Source organism: Wallemia ichthyophaga (genome assembly GCF_000400465.1).
Source record: "Wallemia ichthyophaga EXF-994 unplaced genomic scaffold scaffold8, whole genome shotgun sequence".
Lineage (NCBI taxonomy): Eukaryota > Fungi > Basidiomycota > Wallemiomycetes > Wallemiales > Wallemiaceae > Wallemia > Wallemia ichthyophaga.
In genome coordinates, this window is record NW_008806281.1 from 287,559 (window position 1) to 307,949 (window position 20,391).

General features: G+C 46.3%; 11 protein-coding genes across 11 annotated transcripts; 8 read left to right on the forward strand and 3 right to left on the reverse strand.

Annotated features, from left to right (window-relative positions):
- Positions 1 to 302: 302 nt before the first annotated feature.
- On the forward strand, positions 303 to 3,102 carry J056_004538 (uncharacterized protein; the record flags this gene model as incomplete). The annotated part of the gene is made up of 6 exons (XM_009269733.1): positions 303 to 784; positions 830 to 1,063; positions 1,118 to 1,993; positions 2,205 to 2,331; positions 2,381 to 2,396; positions 2,468 to 3,102. 6 exons carry the CDS (start codon positions 303 to 305, stop codon positions 3,100 to 3,102), a joined length of 2,370 nt encoding a protein of 789 aa, XP_009268008.1.
- A 41-nt stretch (positions 3,103 to 3,143) lies between these two features.
- Positions 3,144 to 4,321, reverse strand: J056_004539 (E3 ubiquitin-protein ligase MARCH5; the record flags this gene model as incomplete). Its single annotated transcript, XM_009269734.1, has 2 exons — positions 3,144 to 3,994; positions 4,048 to 4,321. The coding sequence occupies 2 exons, from the start codon at positions 4,319 to 4,321 to the stop codon at positions 3,144 to 3,146; spliced, it is 1,125 nt and encodes a 374-aa protein (XP_009268009.1).
- A 64-nt stretch (positions 4,322 to 4,385) lies between these two features.
- Positions 4,386 to 5,565, reverse strand: J056_004540 (Cell cycle checkpoint protein RAD1; the record flags this gene model as incomplete). Its single annotated transcript, XM_009269735.1, has 6 exons — positions 4,386 to 4,424; positions 4,468 to 4,861; positions 4,916 to 5,044; positions 5,086 to 5,387; positions 5,442 to 5,510; positions 5,560 to 5,565. The coding sequence occupies 6 exons, from the start codon at positions 5,563 to 5,565 to the stop codon at positions 4,386 to 4,388; spliced, it is 939 nt and encodes a 312-aa protein (XP_009268010.1).
- A 74-nt stretch (positions 5,566 to 5,639) lies between these two features.
- On the forward strand, positions 5,640 to 7,316 carry J056_004541 (uncharacterized protein; the record flags this gene model as incomplete). Its single annotated transcript, XM_009269736.1, has 4 exons — positions 5,640 to 6,674; positions 6,724 to 7,036; positions 7,080 to 7,163; positions 7,213 to 7,316. 4 exons carry the CDS (start codon positions 5,640 to 5,642, stop codon positions 7,314 to 7,316), a joined length of 1,536 nt encoding a protein of 511 aa, XP_009268011.1.
- A 99-nt stretch (positions 7,317 to 7,415) lies between these two features.
- On the forward strand, positions 7,416 to 10,149 carry J056_004542 (Cystathionine beta-lyase; the record flags this gene model as incomplete). Its single annotated transcript, XM_009269737.1, has 2 exons — positions 7,416 to 8,102; positions 8,155 to 10,149. 2 exons carry the CDS (start codon positions 7,416 to 7,418, stop codon positions 10,147 to 10,149), a joined length of 2,682 nt encoding a protein of 893 aa, XP_009268012.1.
- Positions 10,150 to 10,310: 161 nt separating this feature from the next.
- J056_004543 (uncharacterized protein) lies at positions 10,311 to 11,288 on the forward strand (the record flags this gene model as incomplete). Its single annotated transcript, XM_009269738.1, has 1 exon — positions 10,311 to 11,288. The coding sequence occupies one exon, from the start codon at positions 10,311 to 10,313 to the stop codon at positions 11,286 to 11,288; it is 978 nt and encodes a 325-aa protein (XP_009268013.1).
- A 399-nt stretch (positions 11,289 to 11,687) lies between these two features.
- On the forward strand, positions 11,688 to 12,990 carry J056_004544 (uncharacterized protein; the record flags this gene model as incomplete). Its single annotated transcript, XM_009269739.1, has 2 exons — positions 11,688 to 11,745; positions 11,804 to 12,990. 2 exons carry the CDS (start codon positions 11,688 to 11,690, stop codon positions 12,988 to 12,990), a joined length of 1,245 nt encoding a protein of 414 aa, XP_009268014.1.
- Positions 12,991 to 13,342: 352 nt separating this feature from the next.
- Positions 13,343 to 13,676, forward strand: J056_004545 (uncharacterized protein; the record flags this gene model as incomplete). The annotated part of the gene is made up of 2 exons (XM_009269740.1): positions 13,343 to 13,375; positions 13,422 to 13,676. The coding sequence occupies 2 exons, from the start codon at positions 13,343 to 13,345 to the stop codon at positions 13,674 to 13,676; spliced, it is 288 nt and encodes a 95-aa protein (XP_009268015.1).
- Positions 13,677 to 14,076: 400 nt separating this feature from the next.
- On the reverse strand, positions 14,077 to 14,853 carry J056_004546 (uncharacterized protein; the record flags this gene model as incomplete). The annotated part of the gene is made up of 1 exon (XM_009269741.1): positions 14,077 to 14,853. The coding sequence occupies one exon, from the start codon at positions 14,851 to 14,853 to the stop codon at positions 14,077 to 14,079; it is 777 nt and encodes a 258-aa protein (XP_009268016.1).
- A 2,507-nt stretch (positions 14,854 to 17,360) lies between these two features.
- J056_004547 (Sugar transporter STL1) lies at positions 17,361 to 18,717 on the forward strand (the record flags this gene model as incomplete). The annotated part of the gene is made up of 2 exons (XM_009269742.1): positions 17,361 to 17,940; positions 17,990 to 18,717. 2 exons carry the CDS (start codon positions 17,361 to 17,363, stop codon positions 18,715 to 18,717), a joined length of 1,308 nt encoding a protein of 435 aa, XP_009268017.1.
- A 1,163-nt stretch (positions 18,718 to 19,880) lies between these two features.
- On the forward strand, positions 19,881 to 20,214 carry J056_004548 (uncharacterized protein; the record flags this gene model as incomplete). Its single annotated transcript, XM_009269743.1, has 2 exons — positions 19,881 to 19,913; positions 19,960 to 20,214. The coding sequence occupies 2 exons, from the start codon at positions 19,881 to 19,883 to the stop codon at positions 20,212 to 20,214; spliced, it is 288 nt and encodes a 95-aa protein (XP_009268018.1).
- Between the last annotated feature and the right edge of the window lie 177 nt (positions 20,215 to 20,391).

A 20,391-nucleotide genomic window follows, 5' to 3' on the forward strand; every position in this document is an offset into this window, starting at 1 on the left:
TTAATTTAATTAAAAATGATTTTATAGAGGTGGTTGATCACTGCCTGCCTGAGGTGGTTGTCGAGTTGGATAACAATCTACACCTGATCGACACTAGTTCCTTGAATTTAGAGCGAGAACTAAAGAAATCTAATGTTATATGCCTGGTCTACTCTGTCGCTGACCCTAATAACCACGAAAATATTCAAAATTGGCTTCTCTACTTTAAATCTATCGGGATCAATAACCCTATCATTCTAATCGGCAATAAAATTGACTTGGACTGTCCCAGCTACTCTCTCCACTCGGACATTACCCCAATCATGAAGCAATTCAAACAAGTTGAGTCTTGTGTTGAGTCTTCGGCGAAATTGTCTATAAACATCAACGAAATCTTTTATTTCGCTCAGAGGGCTGTTCTCTATCCTACAGCTCCCTTATACGATTCCAGGCTACACACCCTTAAGCCTGCTTCTGCAGCTGCTTTGTCTAGGATTTTCAAACTCTGCGATTCAAATAAAGATGGTCTCCTTGATTATACTGAGCTCAATGCATTTCAAATAAAGTGCTTCAACTCGCCTTTGTCCGATGGAGACCTCCGAGACATTACCCAGCTCGTCTCCCAGCACTCCCCCCAAACCATCAGCACACTCCCAGACAATTCAATCGCTCTCACGCAACTCGGATTCATCCTCCTTCATACCATCTTTATCCAGAGAGGAAGACTGGAAACCACGTGGTCTGTTTTGACTAACTTTGGCTACGCCCAGGATTTGCGATTGAAGGAAGATTTCCTGTATCCAGAGTGGGTTTCATTTACACCCTTCTACTCTTAACTTATTACATACAGTCTCCACATACCCCCAAACTCATCTGTAGAACTCTCTCCACAAGGCTACTCATTTTTTACTGAGATTTTTGAAAAGTTCGATGTAGATAAGGATGGAGCGTTGTGCGAGAGCGAGCTAGAAGAGCTATTCGCAACGTCGCCCGGTAATCCATGGCTCAATAATGGGTTCCCCGACACCACACTTACAGACGAGAAAGGTGCCGTCACTCTGCAGGGCTGGCTAGCGCAGTGGAGGTGAGTGTGCGAGCGCTTCTACGAAATATCGCACTCATAAACCCACAACCACAGCATGACTACACTCCTCGATCACAAAACTACATTAGCTTATCTCGCCTACTTGGGCTACGAGATGGCTTCTGCGCACGAGAACGCAACAACGACATCTGCGCTAAAAACTACCCCTCCTCGTCGTCGTTCGGGGGATCGCGGAGCTCTTCAGCGCAATGTATTCCTCGCCTATATCATAGGTGCGCCCAACGCCGGCAAAACGAGCCTGCTGCGCGCGCTGCTCAACAAGCCGTTTGCTGGTGGGGGTAGTGTGGGTAGCTCGAGCGGTGGGAGTGTGCTGAACGCTGTGAATGCAGTAGAGATGGAAGGTGGTGAGAAGTACCTAGTAGCGCAGGAGGTGGTTGATTTTGCTGATGTCGCGGGGGGTAGTGGGAGTGTTAGTGGCAAGCACGCCAAGGGCAAACCAGCCACTACGCATCTCCCCCACCTTCACAAAGCGGATGTGCTCGTACTAGCGTACGACTGCTCCGACGCCACATCCTTCGCACACCTCACGCACCTAAACAGCATTCACAACCTAGATGGGCTAGACACGCCGTGCGTCTACGTCGCTACCAAGTCAGACCTTGATCTCGCGCAGCAGCGCAGCGACGTACAACCAGATGTTTATTGTAGGCGTCGCGCACTTAATGTGCCCATCGCTGTGAGCGTACAGGCTGGCGAAACGGCGGGACTATTCCAGTATATCTGTTCAGTCGCCAGTACACCCCTTCAAGCCCTGCCGAGACAGAGGAGAGGAAGGAACGTCGTTAACGCACTCTCTATCGCACTCACTCTCGGGGCTGGCTCTATTGGTATACTTGCCTTTCTCGCCAGAGTTTACGGCTGGAGATCTCCCACTTCTCTCCTGCTGTCTACGTATAGAGGCGCGTTGCTGTGGGCCAGGAGCTGGCTGTAGGGGAGTATTATGATATGATTTTGATTTTCATTCATTTTATTTATTTTTATTCTCGTCTTATCTGTCTTGCTTTCCACGTTGGTCACCTGCATAAATTAATTCTCGCGCGTAATTAACAGATAGGCAATGGGTGTTGGAGCATCACGACGACGACGACGATGCTTAAGAAACTACTAACACTGATAATAGCACTCACACTCACACACGCACTAAAGGGAAGCTGCCCAGCGGATTTGCCGGTCAGCTGCAGCAGAGAGGCGCGCCAATCGCCCGCGGACAGCTGCTGTGTGGAGAAGAACGGGCTACTACTGCTAACGTAAGTAGAGTTCAATCATGCCACAACCTTATCTTACACCGCGCTACAGCCAATTCTGGGACTGGGTAGGTGAAGCTTGGTATCGGCACCAAATGACGTCACCTGACACCACACCAGCACTACTCACCCTACGAAGGCCACGAAGACATGTGGACGCTGCACGGGCTCTGGCCTGATCGCTGCGATGGCAGTTATCCCCAGTTCTGCGATAACAGCATGCAGCTGCACAACATCACCTCCTCCCTTCTAGCAGCGGGCGAGACGGACCTCTACCAGGCTATGAGCACTGTATGGCTCGATAACCGTGGACACAACGAGCACTTTTGGCAGCATGAGTGGAACAAACACGGTAGTTGCTACAGCACACTCAAACCAGCCTGTCAAGCGGATAGCAGCGAGAGTGGGAGCGAGAACGTGGACACAATGATTGACTACTTTTCTCGCATTCTTAACACCTACAACCGCTTCCCGACCTACGAATTCTTGGCGAACAGAGGCATAACTCCTTCTTCTACACACACTTACAAACTGGCAGACATCAAGCACGCGCTCAAGGAAGCATTTGGTTACGCTCCAACTATCAAGTGCGATGGTGGCGGTAATAAGGTACACGAAGTTTGGTACTCGTTCAACCTCGAGGGACCACTTGTTTCAGGAACGCTCCTCCCGCGTGAGCAAGTGTCCGCTGATAGCTGCAGCCAGGACGTCTACTACCTTCCCAAGCACCAGTCGCGTAACAAGCACAGCGCCAGTGCCATTCCGTGGGTATGAAAGGGAAAACAAAACTAAATCAACATCCAAATACATCTTGTTTACACAGTTTGCTTCTTATTCTCCACACTTCTGCTCTCTTTCTCGCTCAATTCCAACCGTGAATAGAGCATCTGGGTGCAATCGCTGGCGAGAGTGATTGTGGCTGCAGCGATGGCAGTACGCAGCCACACGGGATCACCCGCAAACTCCCAAGCTTGTGCATCACGTAAGCACAGAGGAATGGGAGACCTCCGCACCACTTTCTGCGTGTATCCCAAGACGGGGTGGAGAATGCGTACACCAAGGAGTAAATCAGCGAGGAGACGACTAGCGAAAGGCCAGGCGAGGGTGGTTGTGAGGTATCTGCATACGGTGGAGAGCGTGAGTTTGTATCTGAATTGAGTGTCTCGTGCGTGTGGGTTGTTTTCATCGCCATTTCCAACCTCATTCTCATTTTCGTTTTCATCCACCAAACCCTCACCTTCGTCATCATTGCCATACTGCAGCTGGAACTCTGCACCAGCTATGCTGAATGTCTCCCGACGCGCTCCGCGTGCTGCTTCGGGAGTGAACCATCCCGCCAATCTCGCGCGACACCACCCGTAAGCCGCGCGGAGAGGGGGTACACAAGCCAGCGTAAGCATTGGGCTGGGTGGCCAAGCAACGTCTATCGGCTGCACTGGGAAGATGTAGCTGTAAGGAATCACGAAGAAATAAGTCGCAGGGAATTTGTCTGGGAAGTTTGAGTTGTAAAACATGAGTGCCCAGGGAACGAGCGAGAGAGAGGACCACATGCGCCATGACCACTGTGGTTTGTTGAGGAGGCTGGCAGAAGCCAGTGGGCCTAGGACTGCACGCGCCACTGCTGCCCCGTAGAGTGCACCGACGCCAGAAACGCCAAGACCGAGTCCTGTAATGGAGTGAGTGGGTGTCTTCTCGCGCTTCTCGTGCGTCTCCACCCACCGGCTATCGTCGCTAGAGGTGATATCCGCCTGAGGAGCTTGTCGGCAGAACGCAGAGGTCTGAGGAGCGGCGGAGTACGCGTAACTATCCTGTAGCGCTCTCCACACTGCGGACATTGCACTGGACTGTCTGCGTCGTCACTCAGCTTGGATTGCACCCACACGAGAAGGCATTCCTTATGCGCTATCAACGAGCAGCTGCATGGCGTAGACCACGCGTTGTCGTCATCATCCGTCTTATCAACTAAACAGATCCAGCACCTATTCTCAGCCATCGTTGTGATGGCGGAAGAAGACAAAGGTGAAAAATAAAATGAAAATATTTGGCACAAAAAATATCTACAGCATATCAATGTCATCGTTCTCAAGCGGTCTAAGCTGTTGGTGTGTCAGTAGAGCACATTGCCTACTACTCACCCACAACGAAATCTATGAATGTCTGCTTGCCATGAGCGTCTATGACCATCATCTGTAGGCTGAGCATCCCAATGCTGTTTATACGCAAGCTAGTCTTGTGCGACGCAGCAATAGCTTTAGAGGCGTGGAGAATATGTGCAGCTCTATACCTCTCACACACCACGCCTTCTACACTCCTCACTATACTATCGATAGGACCATCGTCCCGCAGAGCCAGCTGCTCGCTTTCTGGGAAATCAAACTCCAGCGCACCAGTCTCGGAAATGGCACTGAGACGCAGAGCAGGGGCATTAGCGGATGTGTCTGCGGGTGAAGACAGTGTTACTACATCTGTCTGCGTCTCGAGCGCTGCAAGTGCATCAGACAGCCACTGCGATTGCATTATCACCTTCATCTGTCTATATTTGAGATGACGTCATTTGCGCAATCTACCCGCCAAACAGCACACTCACACGCTTTCATCGTCGAATGGCAGCTCTAGTGCTCCATCAGAAGCAATATCATACTCATTCGTCTTGAGCTCGACAGTTGTCTGCGGTGACCACATACTGTCGTCTGGGAGAATAGTAGGGGGAGCGATGCTGTGTTGTTAGAAGGGGAAATCAAGCAACTCCACACACACATATCTAATGCTAGTGGATATCCATATCCCTGGTAATTCAATTTCAACACTGTAGGCACATCCTGCTCTCCTTTTTCGGAACAAGTAAAATTCGCGTTGGTCACCGTCGTAGTGGCATTGCCGTAGATGTTCATAGTTTCTATTAGGCTACTGATTGATATTTCCATCTGCACTGCACCTTCACTGGACTTAAACGCGTATTCGTCGAAGAACGTACGCGGTATATACCCTTTCGCTGTGACTTCTTGTCCGGATTGTACGGTGAACTGTAGTCCAGCATCGCGTATCTGTAGTACAGCGAGCTGCGTGGGTGGGTGGTTGTCAGTTTACATCGCTTTGTGCTTACATTTGCTAACCTTGGCAAAGCCTATGGATTTCAGTACTGCGTGGACTGAACGTATATCACACGTCTTGGCTGATAGTATCTAAGGCTTGAAAATTACTTGTCTGGATTGCTATTAAATTACAACGCACTGTCATCGCCTGCCTGCGTGTTGACACCAGACAACAACAATCCAAGTAAATTCAAGTAAATTACTAGTAGGAAATCCAAAATGACTGAAATCGCTTTAAACAAGGAATTCGTTGGGCCAGAGGATGCTAATCAAGGTGAGTTGAATCCTCTTGAGGCTGTCCAACAAGAACACGCGCCAGAAGACGTTGCAGAGGCTATAGAAGATTCTTCTGCTTGTGTGCATGAGCCTGGGCCTGAGCAAGTAGCTGAGCCTGAGTCTGAGCAAGTAGCTAAGCCTGAGTCTGAGCAAGTAGCTAAGCCTGAGCCTGAGGTAGCAGCTGAGCCAATAAATGAGTCAAAAGCCAACCCAGCCAACCCTGATTCAACAACAAACCCACCCGCTAAACCAGCTGTAACTAAAAAGGTCGTTAAACGCGTCGTACGCTCAACTGCACCTGCTGGCAATCCAAAGGCACCCACTCGCAGACCAATTGGCGCGTCTTCCACTACAACCACTAAAACTACAAAGCCTGATACTTCTCGTACGCATCCTACAAGTACCACTAGCACTGCCACTCGTTCTGGTCCAGGTACTCAATCTCACCCATCACATCCATCAGCCTCACGGGCCCCAAGAACCACCGCCAACCGCTCATCCTCAATTTCTACTCCACGCGCTGATCCTCCCCCAGCTACCACCGCACGCAGAACCACTATCGGCTCAACCAAGCCATCCACTGGGGCTGCCGTCAAGGAGAACAAACCACCTGCACCTCGCATGATCAGGAAGAATCCCACTGCGCCACCAGCACAAGCAAACACAGCTCAATTAGATAAACTCAACGCGCGTATTGCACAGCTCGAGGCAGTTGTTGATGAAAACACCTCTTTGCAAGACAAGTACGACGCAGCTAATACCCAAGTAAACGAGTATCAATTGGTTATTGTCAATCTTGAGAAGAAAATGGAGGCAATGAAGACGTTTGTGGATGAGCACGACCGTATGGCTGCCGCTGCTGCTACTTCTGTCAATGACACACAGCGCATGCAGTCTGACCTCGATTGCGCAAGAGCAGAAAGCGAGCAATTCAACAAGGCTACTGGAGAAGCTGAGCAGAAGGTGAAACAGTTGGAGGTGCGTCGAGTGTTAGCACTATGATATGTCGTATTAACCTACTTCACAGGATGAACTCGCCAACACCAAAGCAAATCACCTTGACACGCAAGAAAAAGCACTGACTGAAAAGAGCGAGTTAATTAGCAAGTTGGAAGTGGAGATGAAAAACTTAAGTGAGACACACGCGGGTAGTCAAAAGGAGCGCGATGATGTGGCTGCACAGCTCAACACTGCCAATGCACGCATCAGTGAGCTTGAACACCACGCTCACACCCTCAACGACTCGATGCAAGTCGAAAACGCTCAACTAAAGAGCAAGATTGAGGAATTGCGTACGTTGGTGGCTGATAAGATGCAAGAGGATGAAGAGGTGCTGAAAAGTGGGCTCATTTGCTTTTTGTGCGCTATACTAACCAATCGCAGTGAAAGAAGAAATGCAAAGTCTCAGAATGAGTGCTGAGAGTGCTGAAAATGCTCAAAATACACCAAACAAAGACGGTGCTGAACGTGCGTAGGAGTAATGAGCTCACAGCATCCATTTTGACTCCTCCTCCAGGCGTACAAGAGCTTGAAGGCGAGCTGAGCAAGTCCGAAACGCTTATCGCTGATTTAAAGGCGGTAAATGAGCGTATAATGAATCAATTGGCACAACAAGAGTGAGAGGAGTGGCTTCAACAATCTTGAATGTAAATACAATAAATCTTTGTTTAATTGGAGTGTGTATGTGCCTTCTACCTTGTTCTTTCTTCTCAAACCACCATGACTGACGGCAGCTCAAAAGGCCCCGATAAATACAATTTCTCCACTGAATGCGTTACAATAGATAATCCAGATGCTGGGAAGGACCAATTTAACAGCTCGTCAGTACCCATCTACCAGTCTGCGACTTTTAAGGGAATGAACGGGGAGTACGACTATTCACGCTCTGGAAATCCAACCCGCACACATCTCCAGCACCATCTCGCAAAAATCAGCAGCGCGAAGCATGCGTTCGCTGTGAGCAGTGGAATGGCAGCACTCGATGTTATAGCGCGAATTCTTAAACCAGGTGACCACGTAGTAGCCGGTGATGATCTCTACGGCGGCTCTAATCGATTATTAGGCTATTTACAATCGAATGCGGGCGTTGTAGTGCACCACATAGACACTTGCACTCCCAGCACCGTAGAACAATACCTGGATAAGGAACGCACCAGATTGGTACTTCTAGAAACCCCTACAAACCCTCTCATTAAGATTTGTGACGTCCAAGAGATCGCCTCGCGCGTTAAAGCCGTTTGTCCTTCCGCGATTATCGTCGTCGATAACACAATGATGAGCCCGTATCTGCAACGTCCACTCAACTTTGGCGCTGATGTTGTTTATGACTCCGCCACCAAGTACCTCTCAGGCCATCACGATCTTATGGCTGGTGTGGTCATTTGCAATAGAGACGATCTAGCAAAGGTGGGTGGGAGTATTCTGGTTCAGCTTACAGCTTACGCTTTACGCCTCACAGCACATGTCCTTCACTATCAACTCAGTCGGCAATGGTCTCGGTCCATTCGATTCGTTTTTGCTGTTGAGAGGTCTCAAGACACTGGCTATTCGCATGGATCGTCAGCAAGCATCTGCTAAGATTATCGCATCGTTCCTCAACCAGCTACAATTCCAAGTTCATTACCCCGGTCTCAAAAACCACCCTGGACACCACACTCACTTTAAAATGGCTAAAGATGCAGGCGCTGTCCTCTCCTTTGAGACGCGTGACATCAAGACAAGTGAGCGTATAGTGGGGGCTGCAAAACTGTGGGGAATTTCCGTCTCATTTGGCGCTGTCAACTCACTCATTTCGATGCCTTGTCTCATGTCTCATGCGTCCATCCCCGCTCATCTCAGAGCTGAGAGGGGGCTTCCTGAGGATCTCATCAGACTTTGCGTCGGTATTGAAGACTGGGAAGATCTCATAGACGACTTGGAGTGTAGTTTGGTACAGGCGGGTGCCATCAGGCGGCGAGAGGAGCAATCCACTTCGAGCACGCTGAGTTCCCCAGAAGGCTCTTTGGAGCGTGTTGGTGAAGAGCGTGCGCTGGGATGGCAGCGGTGTTTGCCAAGTGATGCCAATAATGCAAGTATGGACGGCGCATTACAACAGCCACATACGTCAGGAGACGCTGAAAACATAGTCGTGTCTGCACCCGGTAAGGTGATTTTGTTTGGTGAGCACGCCGTCGTGCACGGCGTCACTGCCATCGCGTCCGCCCTTGATCTCCGCTGCTACGGGTGTCTTGGAGCGCGTTCGGACGATACAATCCACCTTGTTCTTCCCGACCTCCACAGCGAGTACTCAACCAAGGTGAGCGCACTCCCGTGGGCGGAGACGGAGGTGGAGAAGAGCGACGCTAGCGACGGCGATGGCAATGACGTCGACATGAACCCTACGCTCATCGCAGCCATCGAAAAGACACTGCCACCATCCATAACTGGCAAGATTCGTGGAGCGGTTGTTGCATTTGTGCACCACTACATGTCTTTGTGCTATCCCACCAAGCCCAGCCTCACGTTCACGGCCCGCTCCTCGATCCCTATCGGTGCCGGGCTGGGATCATCAGCGGCGTATTCGACGTGCGTCTCCGCCGCGCTGCTGTTATACATGCAGAAGGTAGTGATCAACCGCCAACGCGCCACACCGCACATATCGCACAGTGGACGCAAATACATCGGTGTAGACATCGCAGCAACGGTGAACAAATGGGCGTTTGCCTCTGAGCGGATACTGCACGGGACGCCTTCGGGGATCGACAACAGTGTGTCGGTCTTTGGCGGGGCCATATCGTATGCGCGCGGACGTGCTCAGCCCATGATCCCCCTGCAAGGTTTCCAAAGCATGCTGCTGCTCCTCGCAAACACGCACGTCGAGCGCGACGCGAAGGCGGTGATTTCACGCGTGCATGCCCTTAAAGCGAACCAGCCGGGCCTGTTCGATGAGTGCATGCGCCGCATTCAGGATGTCGTGGACGAGGCCGTGCGCTGTTTTCAGGATACTGACCTTCCTCGCGAGAGCATGCTCGTCGGTCTAGGTAAACTCGTCGCAGCTAACCACGCCCAACTCGAGTTACTCGGCGTTAGCCACCCCGCTCTCGAAATGATCATCGCTAAATTGAAGGCGTACGGGCTACAGACTAAGTTGACTGGCGCGGGCGGCGGCGGTTGCACGGTGACACTCCTCCCAGACTCGTTTGGAGCGGGTGGAGAGAGTGGAAAGAGTGGAGAGAGTGCTCACACTCTTGCTCACGTCACGTCTAACCTCGCACAGAACGGGTTCAGCTCAATCGTCACTACCGTCGGCGGATCAGGACTCGGTGTCCTCATCGATAAGAAGGTGTGGGATATGCGTCTCGTTGACCAGGATGCGCGGGAGAGTGTCGCTCCGTTGGCTGGAATATTCACTCAGAGTTCTGCTGAAGAACTCGCTGGGAAAATGAAGGAATGTGGACATTGGGTGTTTGTATGAGAATGATGCAGTGTTTGAATGACTTTGATGGAAATTGTGGAGTGCTGTGTATTTTGTGCTTTGTGCTGTTTGCGTTTTACAAAGATTTGTAAATCTTGATAATCCTTCTTCTCTCGCCGTGTTGAACACTCTGCCGACTACCATCACAACCACAAGACAAAATGAGCGACGAAGAGTTCGAAGAAGGCCCTGATCCATTCATGGTTGATCTGGGTGAGGCGAATACGGGGAATCTAAATCTACTCGAGGAGTCGCACAGGATGGAAAGTAATCAGCAAACGGAATCGGCCAATTCACTGGCATTTGAACTGGCAGCAGCGTTTGGGAGTGGGGGCAGTGGAGGCAGTCCACTCAAAACGCAGAGGAGAGTGGTAGATGAAGCACACACTTCTTCTGAGGAATCCAGCGATGACGAACAGATGTACACACTTGACGAAACACAGTTGGAAAAATACAACGCGGAACTTAACAAGGGGATTGAGATTAATGCTCAATTTCTCAATAAGCTCGTCGATATCGATAGCGGACTGCCTATGCTTGAATCAACAGCTACAGTTGTAGTGAAAAAACTGGTGGAGACAGCGAAAGTGCGGGATGATCAGAGCAGGCAGCTTTGGGAAATGGATAGAGAGTTGAGCAAAGAGGACGATAGAGTGTTGGCGGTGCTTGAACCGTTGGAAAATGAGAAAATTGAAGGATTAGATAGTATAGAAGAGGAGGTGGATGAGGTTGGTGATAGCGTCAATAGCAATATGAATGAGAAGGTCGTTGATACTTACAATAACCACCAAAGCACCAGCACTCTCAGTAATACCGATAAATCAAACAGTAGTATACCCAGTTTAGAAGGATTCATCGATGAATACCTATTACGATCACTAGGAATGATCACAGAGATATCACAAATATCAACAGCCACGCTTAACGAGTCAAGTAGAAAGACGCGTGCTATGAGAAGTACCCTGAGTGGGATAAAGATGGAGGACAAACGTACAACAAAGGCAATCCAAGTAATCGAGAGATTGGAAAGTAAGAGTAAAACATCATTGAAAGACTTGATGGATAAATTACAAGAAGATTTTATAACAAAGATGAATAAAATGACAGAATGGGTTAGTGTACAACGTGTCTCACAATGATAAAATGGAGCTATAAAGAGATGACCAGTCTGTGGATTCTAATGAAGGGTTCTCGATATCGTTGATGAGATTTTTTATTTCAATTTGAATTGAATTTGGCGTGTTTGAGGGAATAGACTGGGGGATTGTGAGGAAGTGAGAGTGAGTATATTTGGCACTCACAACAGACAAATACAAGTCATTAAAATACAAAAAGTAAATGATTTGATTGGTTGTGACAATCAGCTCCAGTGATTGGCTGTTGAAGTTGCTTATAAACTCAACTAAACCAAGGTATAATCCAACGTTTACACTTTCATTTGACGTCAAATTTAATAAAATTGATTTAGATTTGTTAAAAATGATGAATTGAATAATTTGAGTCATTTAGGATGAAAGAAGGTATACGTTACGTCCACCATGTCGATTGAAGGGAGTAAAAGAGAATTGATCGAATTAAAGTTGTTTGAGGTACAAGGTAGGAATTGGTTTTGGTTTTTGGTGAGACAACTCTAATTATTTGTAAACTATCAAAGAACTTCGACACACCGACAGACCTTATGACTTCAAATTACAAGAAATAGATGAAATAATTGAGAGTACTAATGAATCTGATCAATCTAATGAATTTGGTGATATAATCGATGAAATAAATCAACTCAGATCTCACTCAAAGGATAAGAATTGGCAGATTATCTACAAATCTACTTCAAATCAAGCTAAATTTATGATGAATAGTTTAGATAAATCTTTTAATTTCGTTGAACAGTTGCTGGATAAACCAAATTCACCTCAATTCGATGAGATATACTCTTCGTTCAAAGTAAAGTGCAATTACTACATTCCTTCAATTCAAAGAGTTTTAAACATTTTATCAAAGTCAATCACTCAAGGTTTCAATATCAACGGTGATTGCCTTAGAGACCACGCTGATTTACAGCAGAGATGGAAAACTTTGGACAACAAACTAGAAGAAATTGACTCAAAATTGATTCAAATAAAACACTCAAACGATGTTGACATTTTAAACGATAAGCTCGCCCTTTTAAACCTTCAAACTCCTTCAAAACCTCAATCACGTCCTTCTTCTAGATTGTCTCATTCACGACCTCCTTCACGTCTCCCTCGTCCTTCAACTCCCTCACGCCCATACAGCCCCACCCCTTCAATCCCCTCAAATTCATCTACACCCTCACGAATACCACGTTCTTCTCGCTCCTCTTCCCTTCTTTCGGCTGACATTGGTCGTGGTAGAAATCTCCTCACTCCTGAGCCCACTCTTAGAGCAAATGCGCGTCCTTTTTGGGGCGCTTCTAATAGCCCCATTCCACGATCCAGGAGGGTTGTTAGTGGTAGATCTTCCATCCTTAGTAGCAGCACATCCAGCAAAAATGAAGATAGCGGTAATTACCTCCCCAACTCCATAGACCCACTAGATGTTCAAGTAGGTATAATTTACAACGATCATGGCCTCGGCATCGGAATTCAGAGGATCGATCCCCCTCTCTCTCGTAGGCCTCGGCCTGAAACTGTCTCAAACATGCAGGCTCAGTACGCCTTCGAAACTCCGCACAACAGGAAAGTAGTTAACTGTAAGCTACTAGAAGTAAAAGCTACAAGGCGTGCTCAGTTAAACGGAGAAGGCGACAGGAAGAAAGTTATGGTTAGAGTCGGCGGTGGTTGGAAAGATCTATCTCATTATCTCATCGAAAGGCAGCAGTAGTTTGCTTTGTTTATCTTCCTGGTGCAGTTATACCCCACTTGTATTTTAACGTTGATTATTTATTCCAATGTAGACAGCTCATGAGGTAATGGCCACCAAATGACGACATTGTTGAAAAGTCGGATAGTCAGATAGGAATATAATGATTGTTATGTTACTATAATTTAAATGACAAGTCCAGGCTCATCCCTTGGGATCATTTGAACTTTTGGCATCTGTGCTCCGCGTTACATCACACAATCCTCACGTCATGGTTAATTTGAAAGTTTTCAATCATGGAGTGGCGCTGAGGGGATATAAAGAAGACAGCATCTTCTTTATATAAACCACCATCTACATTTGAAACACTATAATGCCAGAACACTTCAAGAAAGCCGAACAAGTCGTGAGTTGTGAACAGTTGCACTAGACATTTCCTCTAACAACATCAGGTCGATCCAGCTGGCCACGGTATGCCAACCAAGGATAACCTCAACGACAAGTTGATGAGCGAACGTCCAGCAGGCATCGCCGGTACCACCACCTCTACCACGGACGCTCCAGGCCCAGTCGATGACAGAACTCAAGAGGAGAAGTACGCAGACTCACAAGCTACTGCCCAAGTAAACAAGGGTGGTGACAATGTCGTCCCTACCCCAGAGCAACAAACTGACCTCAACAACATGAACGAGCGTCTCTCCAAGTAAAACTGCTCAATAGAAATCAATCTTAATATTGCTACGCATTTTGTCAATAGACTCACCTTACGCTGTATGACTAAATAAATGAATCTAATGCATCGACTTTGTGCTAGCTTGTCGTTAGTTTTCAGAATGGTTTGGTTAGTTTGATTGGTGCGGCCCATCCTCCTTTCTCAGCTAGTTTGAGATGGCTCAATTTGAAGACATTAATCATTCATTGGTATCAAAAGACGTCATGTATGGTATATAACTGCGTTGTTTGATATTCTCATCTGGTTTCATCTTTGACTTTCATAGAGTCATTGTACGTTATCGAGAAAGCTATTCGTTAATGTCCAGATCAGTCTCTCTAGATCGAAATAGCGATAGAGATTACTTGCGCGGTGGTCATCATTGATGACGTTTCTCATCCTGGACCGTGCATCCAGAAGTGTTGATATCTATGAAACGCACCATCTGACAGCTTGTATATGTGCAAGTAGTGATGAGTCTCTTTTATCTTCATTTCGTTTGATGTACCAAAGTCATTCAGAATGACGATTTTCTTCAGTGAAGTCTTTTGGATATCTGGTAGGGCTCTATTCATACTTTCTATGAGATTGTCCTGTGCCAAGCCAGGCGCATCGGCAGGACGGTGGATTGTGAGTACTTCAAGGGAGGGGTATAGTTTTAAAATGCACTGCGCAAATACGTTGGCAACGTCATCAAAGATATCGTTTATCTCAATCGTTAACTCTTTCGCGCATTTCGATGAACCGACCAGCTTGGCCAAGTTTTCCTCTTGGTTCACCTTCTCAAGCGTTATCTTGACGCTCTTTAACGCGGGTAACGTTTTAATGAGCTCGGAAATTTCACCGCACTCCTCGAATCTTACATTTCCCGTGAAGTGATTGAGGTTCAAGAAAAGCGACTCGATTGAGTCGCCAAAGATGGTATTTGGCACCACTTGTACAAATCTGAGGTATGACTGAACAGCTGACAGAGTGTTGGACCTATCGCGCGGAGCTTTAGGACTGTATAGTCTGTGTGTCAGGAGAGAGTCGATGGCGATGCTGCGCAGGCGCCTGTTAACTAGTCCCAGCTCTAAGCAGCGATACTCGTCGACAAGCTTCATTATGAGCTCTTTTGGAAGAGTCGCCAGTGTTGTTTTGCTATGTTTGTTGTTGTGTTTCTGGGCGATCATTGATGGTGAGAGAGAGGATATGTTTGTTGAACGCGAATTAGAGGAAAGAAAAATTTAGATTTCAAAATAAAATCGCTGTGAAAGTCACGCTTGTTGCGCATATCGCGTCTGCCTTCCCCCAATCTAATCATAACCCCTCATCGGAAGCAGCCTCACGCATATTAGCAAATCAAATATGACCTCTTTATCTCTACATTTCAATTCTTCCTTACTCCCTAATGTAAGCTCGTACTAATGCTGCAAACTCCTGCAGTCAATCCATGAAAAGTGCCGATATGCGGAGATGTTGTGTTGCACGGAAATTAAACACGTGGTTATCAAGGTGTTCCAAAAAATTTATCTATGAATAAACGTCCATTGAGCTCAATTTAGACGCAACTTGTGGATAAGGGTGTGATTTGTATACCTGTAATGCGAATCAATACTCGGACATCCCATGTCGCAATTTAATACCTTCTGCGATGCTAGCGCGACCTTTATCATTGCTCTTCCTCAAGGATTTGAAATTTTGAAATGCACACTATTCAGAACCCGAACCCCCAATTTTGAAGTTAGGCTGACCGCCTTCTTCTTTGCATAAATCGTTTCTGTTAGGTCTTTGATGAATGAAAGTGTCCTCAATTTTTTCCTGTAGCCAGGTGTGAGTGTTTTGGACGCCACGCGTCGGAAACCGCCTTACGTGTTTGCAGCGCCGAATACTTGATGATCTTGAGCACTTGCACTCTCTGTGAGCTGAGTGACTTGGTTATCATCGGGTGAGCCAATGAAATCCTCCGTATATGCTCTCGTTCGTGCTCCAGAACGATGCCGGATTTAAACGGCCGAGCACTTTGCAGGTCAAGGTGAGATAACGAGCGAAGTGAAAATCCAAGATGGTGGATATTGTGCGGATGGGTAAAACAGAGATAAAATTAACATTTTGAAGTTTAAGAAAACACGCTGATCTATAAATTTCATTCATATTCTCATTACATTCTTCCGATGAGTACGATAGATTCCTTCTTGGTGACTTGAATATTGATTTGAGTAATACCATGAATTCAGCCTAACTGTCCTTTCTGAAGTCTCTCAAGCTACATAAGCAGCACAATAGATCATTCGCTTCTGTACTAATCTGCCTTGAGGTCATGAGAGGGAAGACCAGGTTCTAAACTGAGTGATTTAGGTAGATCAGGCAGACAATTGAGTAATGAAGCTTCTTTGATTCATGAGTGTACCTGTGATCTTCTGTAATTGCTCTGTTCAATCTACTCGGTTATTAAGCGGAGACAGGAGGACCAGCTGAGTACCCGAATGATCGATGAAATTACAGCATAAACGGTTTATCCGGGAACTGATTATGTTAGAATAGTTATCATCGTGATCATCCTAGCAGCACTACCTACATGAAGAACCAGCTGAGTGACTGCTTACCCGTGCTTGCAACAAGTATACATAGAGTATATCTAAGACTTCAATCTGCGCCGAAACCAAGCTAGCGGTGCAAGATTTGCACTGAAAGGGCGAGAAATAAACTTTAAGTCACATATTTGCGTTGGCATTCCATCTGGCATAATTCATTAAAAAAATATGTAAGTGTTTATATTAGTGTTTGACAAAAAGGTACCTCAATATTGAGCTTAACAGTAGCTAAAAAGTAACTCGATTCGTTTGCTAATTCCTATAACGCAATTCTGATAATATTGAAACAACACAACACATTCGTGTCTTGCATTCACCTTGACAGAATCGTTGTACTATCGACTTTCAAATATGTGTTCCTTGATTTGCATCTGTTTATTCTAAATGAACTCACTTGATATTCATGCCCTTAAGGGTGGTTGGCATGTGATGACGTAACGAAGTTGAGAGCTTTGAATGTTCATGAACATCGGGCCTATACAGAGGCATGAAATCAATCTAAAAAGCTATATAATGTGAATGTTTACTCTTTTCAGTCAATATCATCTGCTACTCGGACTTATCGTGCCGGCAGCAACACCGAACCTGAGATCACATTATCCCACCCAATTTAAGCATACGACTGCAGACAGAGCTTTGACACTTGACAATAAAGATAACAATGGGATTTCTAAGCGCACTGGATAAAATATTGGGTGGATATAACGGATACGCGAGTAGACTCACAGGCAAGAAGTTGGAATATAGTGTAGTAATGTGTGCTGGTGTAGCATTTCTGCTATTCGGGTATGGTGAGAGACGTGTTTCTATGGCGTTTTTTATCTCTGATTCGCATCTCGTCCAACAGATCAGGGTGTGATGTCTGGTATCATCACAGAACCATACTTTATCAAAACCTTCCCGGAATTTGGAGATGATCCTGACATTAACCCAAAGCAAGCAATCAGCTCACTCTGTGTCGCCATTTACGAAATATACGTAGACAAATCTCGAGTAAATCTCCAAACTAAAACAACCACACAGGATGTATGTTCGGATCGGCTGCTGTGATAATTTGGGGAGATCAACTAGGAAGAAGAAGATGCGTCATAATTGGTACTTCCATCATGATCGTCGGAGCTGTCACGCAGACAGCTTCTTATGAGTACCGAGAGTTGGTAGCCGGCAGAATTGTTACCGGCATTGGTAACGGTATGAATACGAGCACGATTCCGGTCTTGCAGTCAGAAATGGCGCATAAGGATAGAAGAGGCTTCCTTGTGCTTTTCGAAGGCGCGCTAATTAGTGGCGGCATAGCTATCTCATACCTCGTCAACCTGGGAATGTGGTATATGAATAAAACAGATGCAGAGGTTCCTCATGCATCTGCACAGTGGAGATTTCCCTTTGGCCTGCAGCTAGCCTTTGCTATTGTAATGCTGTTTGGTATCGCTGTTTTGCCAGAGTCGCCGAGGTGGCTTGCTAAGCACCACAAAGATGACGAGTCTATGCACATTTTGTGTAGGCTAAGAGATGGAAATAAAGAAGATACCCACGTTATTCAAGAATACAGTGAGATAAAGGAGGTAGTGTATGCACAAGAGGCTGGTGGAGAATTTTCCTTCTGGCAGATATTTAGAAATGACGAAAACATGACGCTCTGGAGGACTTCAGTAGCATTTTGTAGTCAAATGTTCCAGCAAATCGGTAGGTAGTAAGATTTTCACATAGATGTGGCGTTGACGTGAGGTTTAAGGTGGTATCAACCTGGTTACTTACTACAGTACAACGCTATTCCTCAGTATCGGACTTGATGAGACAAAGGCACGCATCGTCACAGCGGGAAATGGTGTTGAGTACTTCTTATCAGCTGTAGCGGCATTGTGGCTTATTGACAAAGCCGGAAGAGTTCCGCTAATGATGGTAGGAAGTTGTATCATGATTATGGCGCTGGTGATGTTGGTCGGATTTCAGTCGACAGGCAGATCAGATCTGGCAGTAGGCAGTGCAGTCATGCTCTTTGTTTACAATACGGGCTTCGCCATCGGCTGGCTAGGCGTGACATGGCTGTATCCAGCGGAGATCTCCACACTTCGCTCTCGCCATGCGGTAAATGGTCTTTCGAGCTGTTCGAACTGGCTTTTCAATTACCTCATTGTCCAAATTGCTCCTATATGTCTCGATACTATCGAATGGAAGACATATATTATCTTCATCGCGACCAACACGTTTTTCTTGCCAGTGCTTTGGCTCTTCTTCCCAGAAACAAAAGGACACAGCTTGGAGGAGATGGACAAGATATTTGTTATGGCACACAAGCAGCGTCGTAATCCTGTATTTGTTGAGAAAGAATATACGAGAGAGTTTGGTAAGCACGCGCAAGGACTAGGAGACCATGAAAAGACTCAGGTGGCCCACATTGATCGGTTCGATGATCTGCACGGAAGCTCACGTGACTCAGAAAGCGACAAACCCAAGACTTAATTTTCCAGAAAATTTTCTCAAGGTCATTATGACCACAATGCTCATTATGTATCACTCTTTTTTTACTTTGATTTATGAGAACTATATTGAAATTAAGTGCTGATTCGAGGCATCGCGCGAAATTCACCTTGGGTTTTCAGGACAATAATTGCATGTTCAATATCGCACCGAAAAGACTACAAGCCAAACAATAATGAAATAGGGTTGTCGTCGCTAATTGTGCAAGATGTTTAAAATACCTTTATAGTGACTGGTGGATTGTAGCGCACTGTATAGGTCCGCTTAATTTGGAATATAAAAATAAAATCTCCTAAATTTATGACTTTTGCGATTTCAGTGCATTTTGATCACCTTTTTACCCCCCGATTTTTGAGATTCACTGATCAGAAGTTAGACCCCCAGACTTTAGAGTTTTGATGACCCCCACTTTTCTATGCTTTAATATTATCTTCAAAGTATGAAATGAGGCGAAATAGCAATATCTTTTCCCTGGTGCAAGGTTTGATTCTTGTAGGCGCCACGCAAATAAAACTTTTTTTCACATGTATAGGGCCATGTACTTGAGATATTTGAGCACTTGCGGTCTTTGCAAGTAAACTAATTCGTATCGTCGATGAAGCGCGTCATAACCTCCATATATATCCTGTAGCGTGCTTTAGAGCGATTTCGGACCATTGCTTCCGATCAGTGTTCAGGGCGCAACTTGGGAGCTCCAGGTATTAACTCTGGCATAAACATATCTCTTATCAAGCCATTTTATATGGAGATCAGAAGAAGTTGTAAATCCCATTTGAGAGAAGATTAGTGGCAGGAGTAAAGTTTAGGTCGGTGGATATTGGGCAAAGAAAGGATTCAAAGATATATTCACAATCATGAGAGACATATAACGCTAAAAGTGGACTAAACTTCTGTAAGTTTTCGATGCTTGAGCACCTGAGTCGTTCAGCGTATTCCAGGGCGAATAGAGCAGTTAAGCCATACTGTCTTATCACAAGTACTTATTTCCCTCTTCTGAATGCGCTCTAGAGCGATAATGGGATACTACTTCCGATCAGCGTTTTGAAAGTTTTCACTCCTAATAGAGTCATGGCGTGGCGCTGAGGGGATATAAAGAAGACAGCATCTTCTTTATATAAACCACCATCTACATTTGAAACACTATAATGCCAGAACACTTCAAGAAAGCCGAACAAGTCGTGAGTTGTGAACAGTTGCACTAGACATTTCCTCTAACAACATCAGGTCGATCCAGCTGGCCACGGTATGCCAACCCAGGATAACCTCAACGATAAGTTGATGAGCGAACGCCCAGCAGGCATCGCCGGTAGTACCACCTCTACCACGGACGCTCCAGGCCCAGTCGACGACAGAACTCAAGAGGAGAAGTACGCAGACTCACAAGCTACTGCCCAAGTAAACAAGGGTGGTGACAACATCGTCCCTACCCCAGAGCAACAAGCCGACCTCAACAACATGAACGAGCGTCTCTCCAAGTAAAACTGCTCAATAGAAATCAATCCTATATTGCTACGCATTTTGTCTAGAACTTTGAAGTCACCTGCACCTGCAAGCTTAAACAAATCAAAATGATTTAAAAAGCCAACATTATAAAACAGAAGTCAAGAATGCTGAATGGATGAGACTACTCGTCTTGAAAGTCTAAAGCTCGGTTTT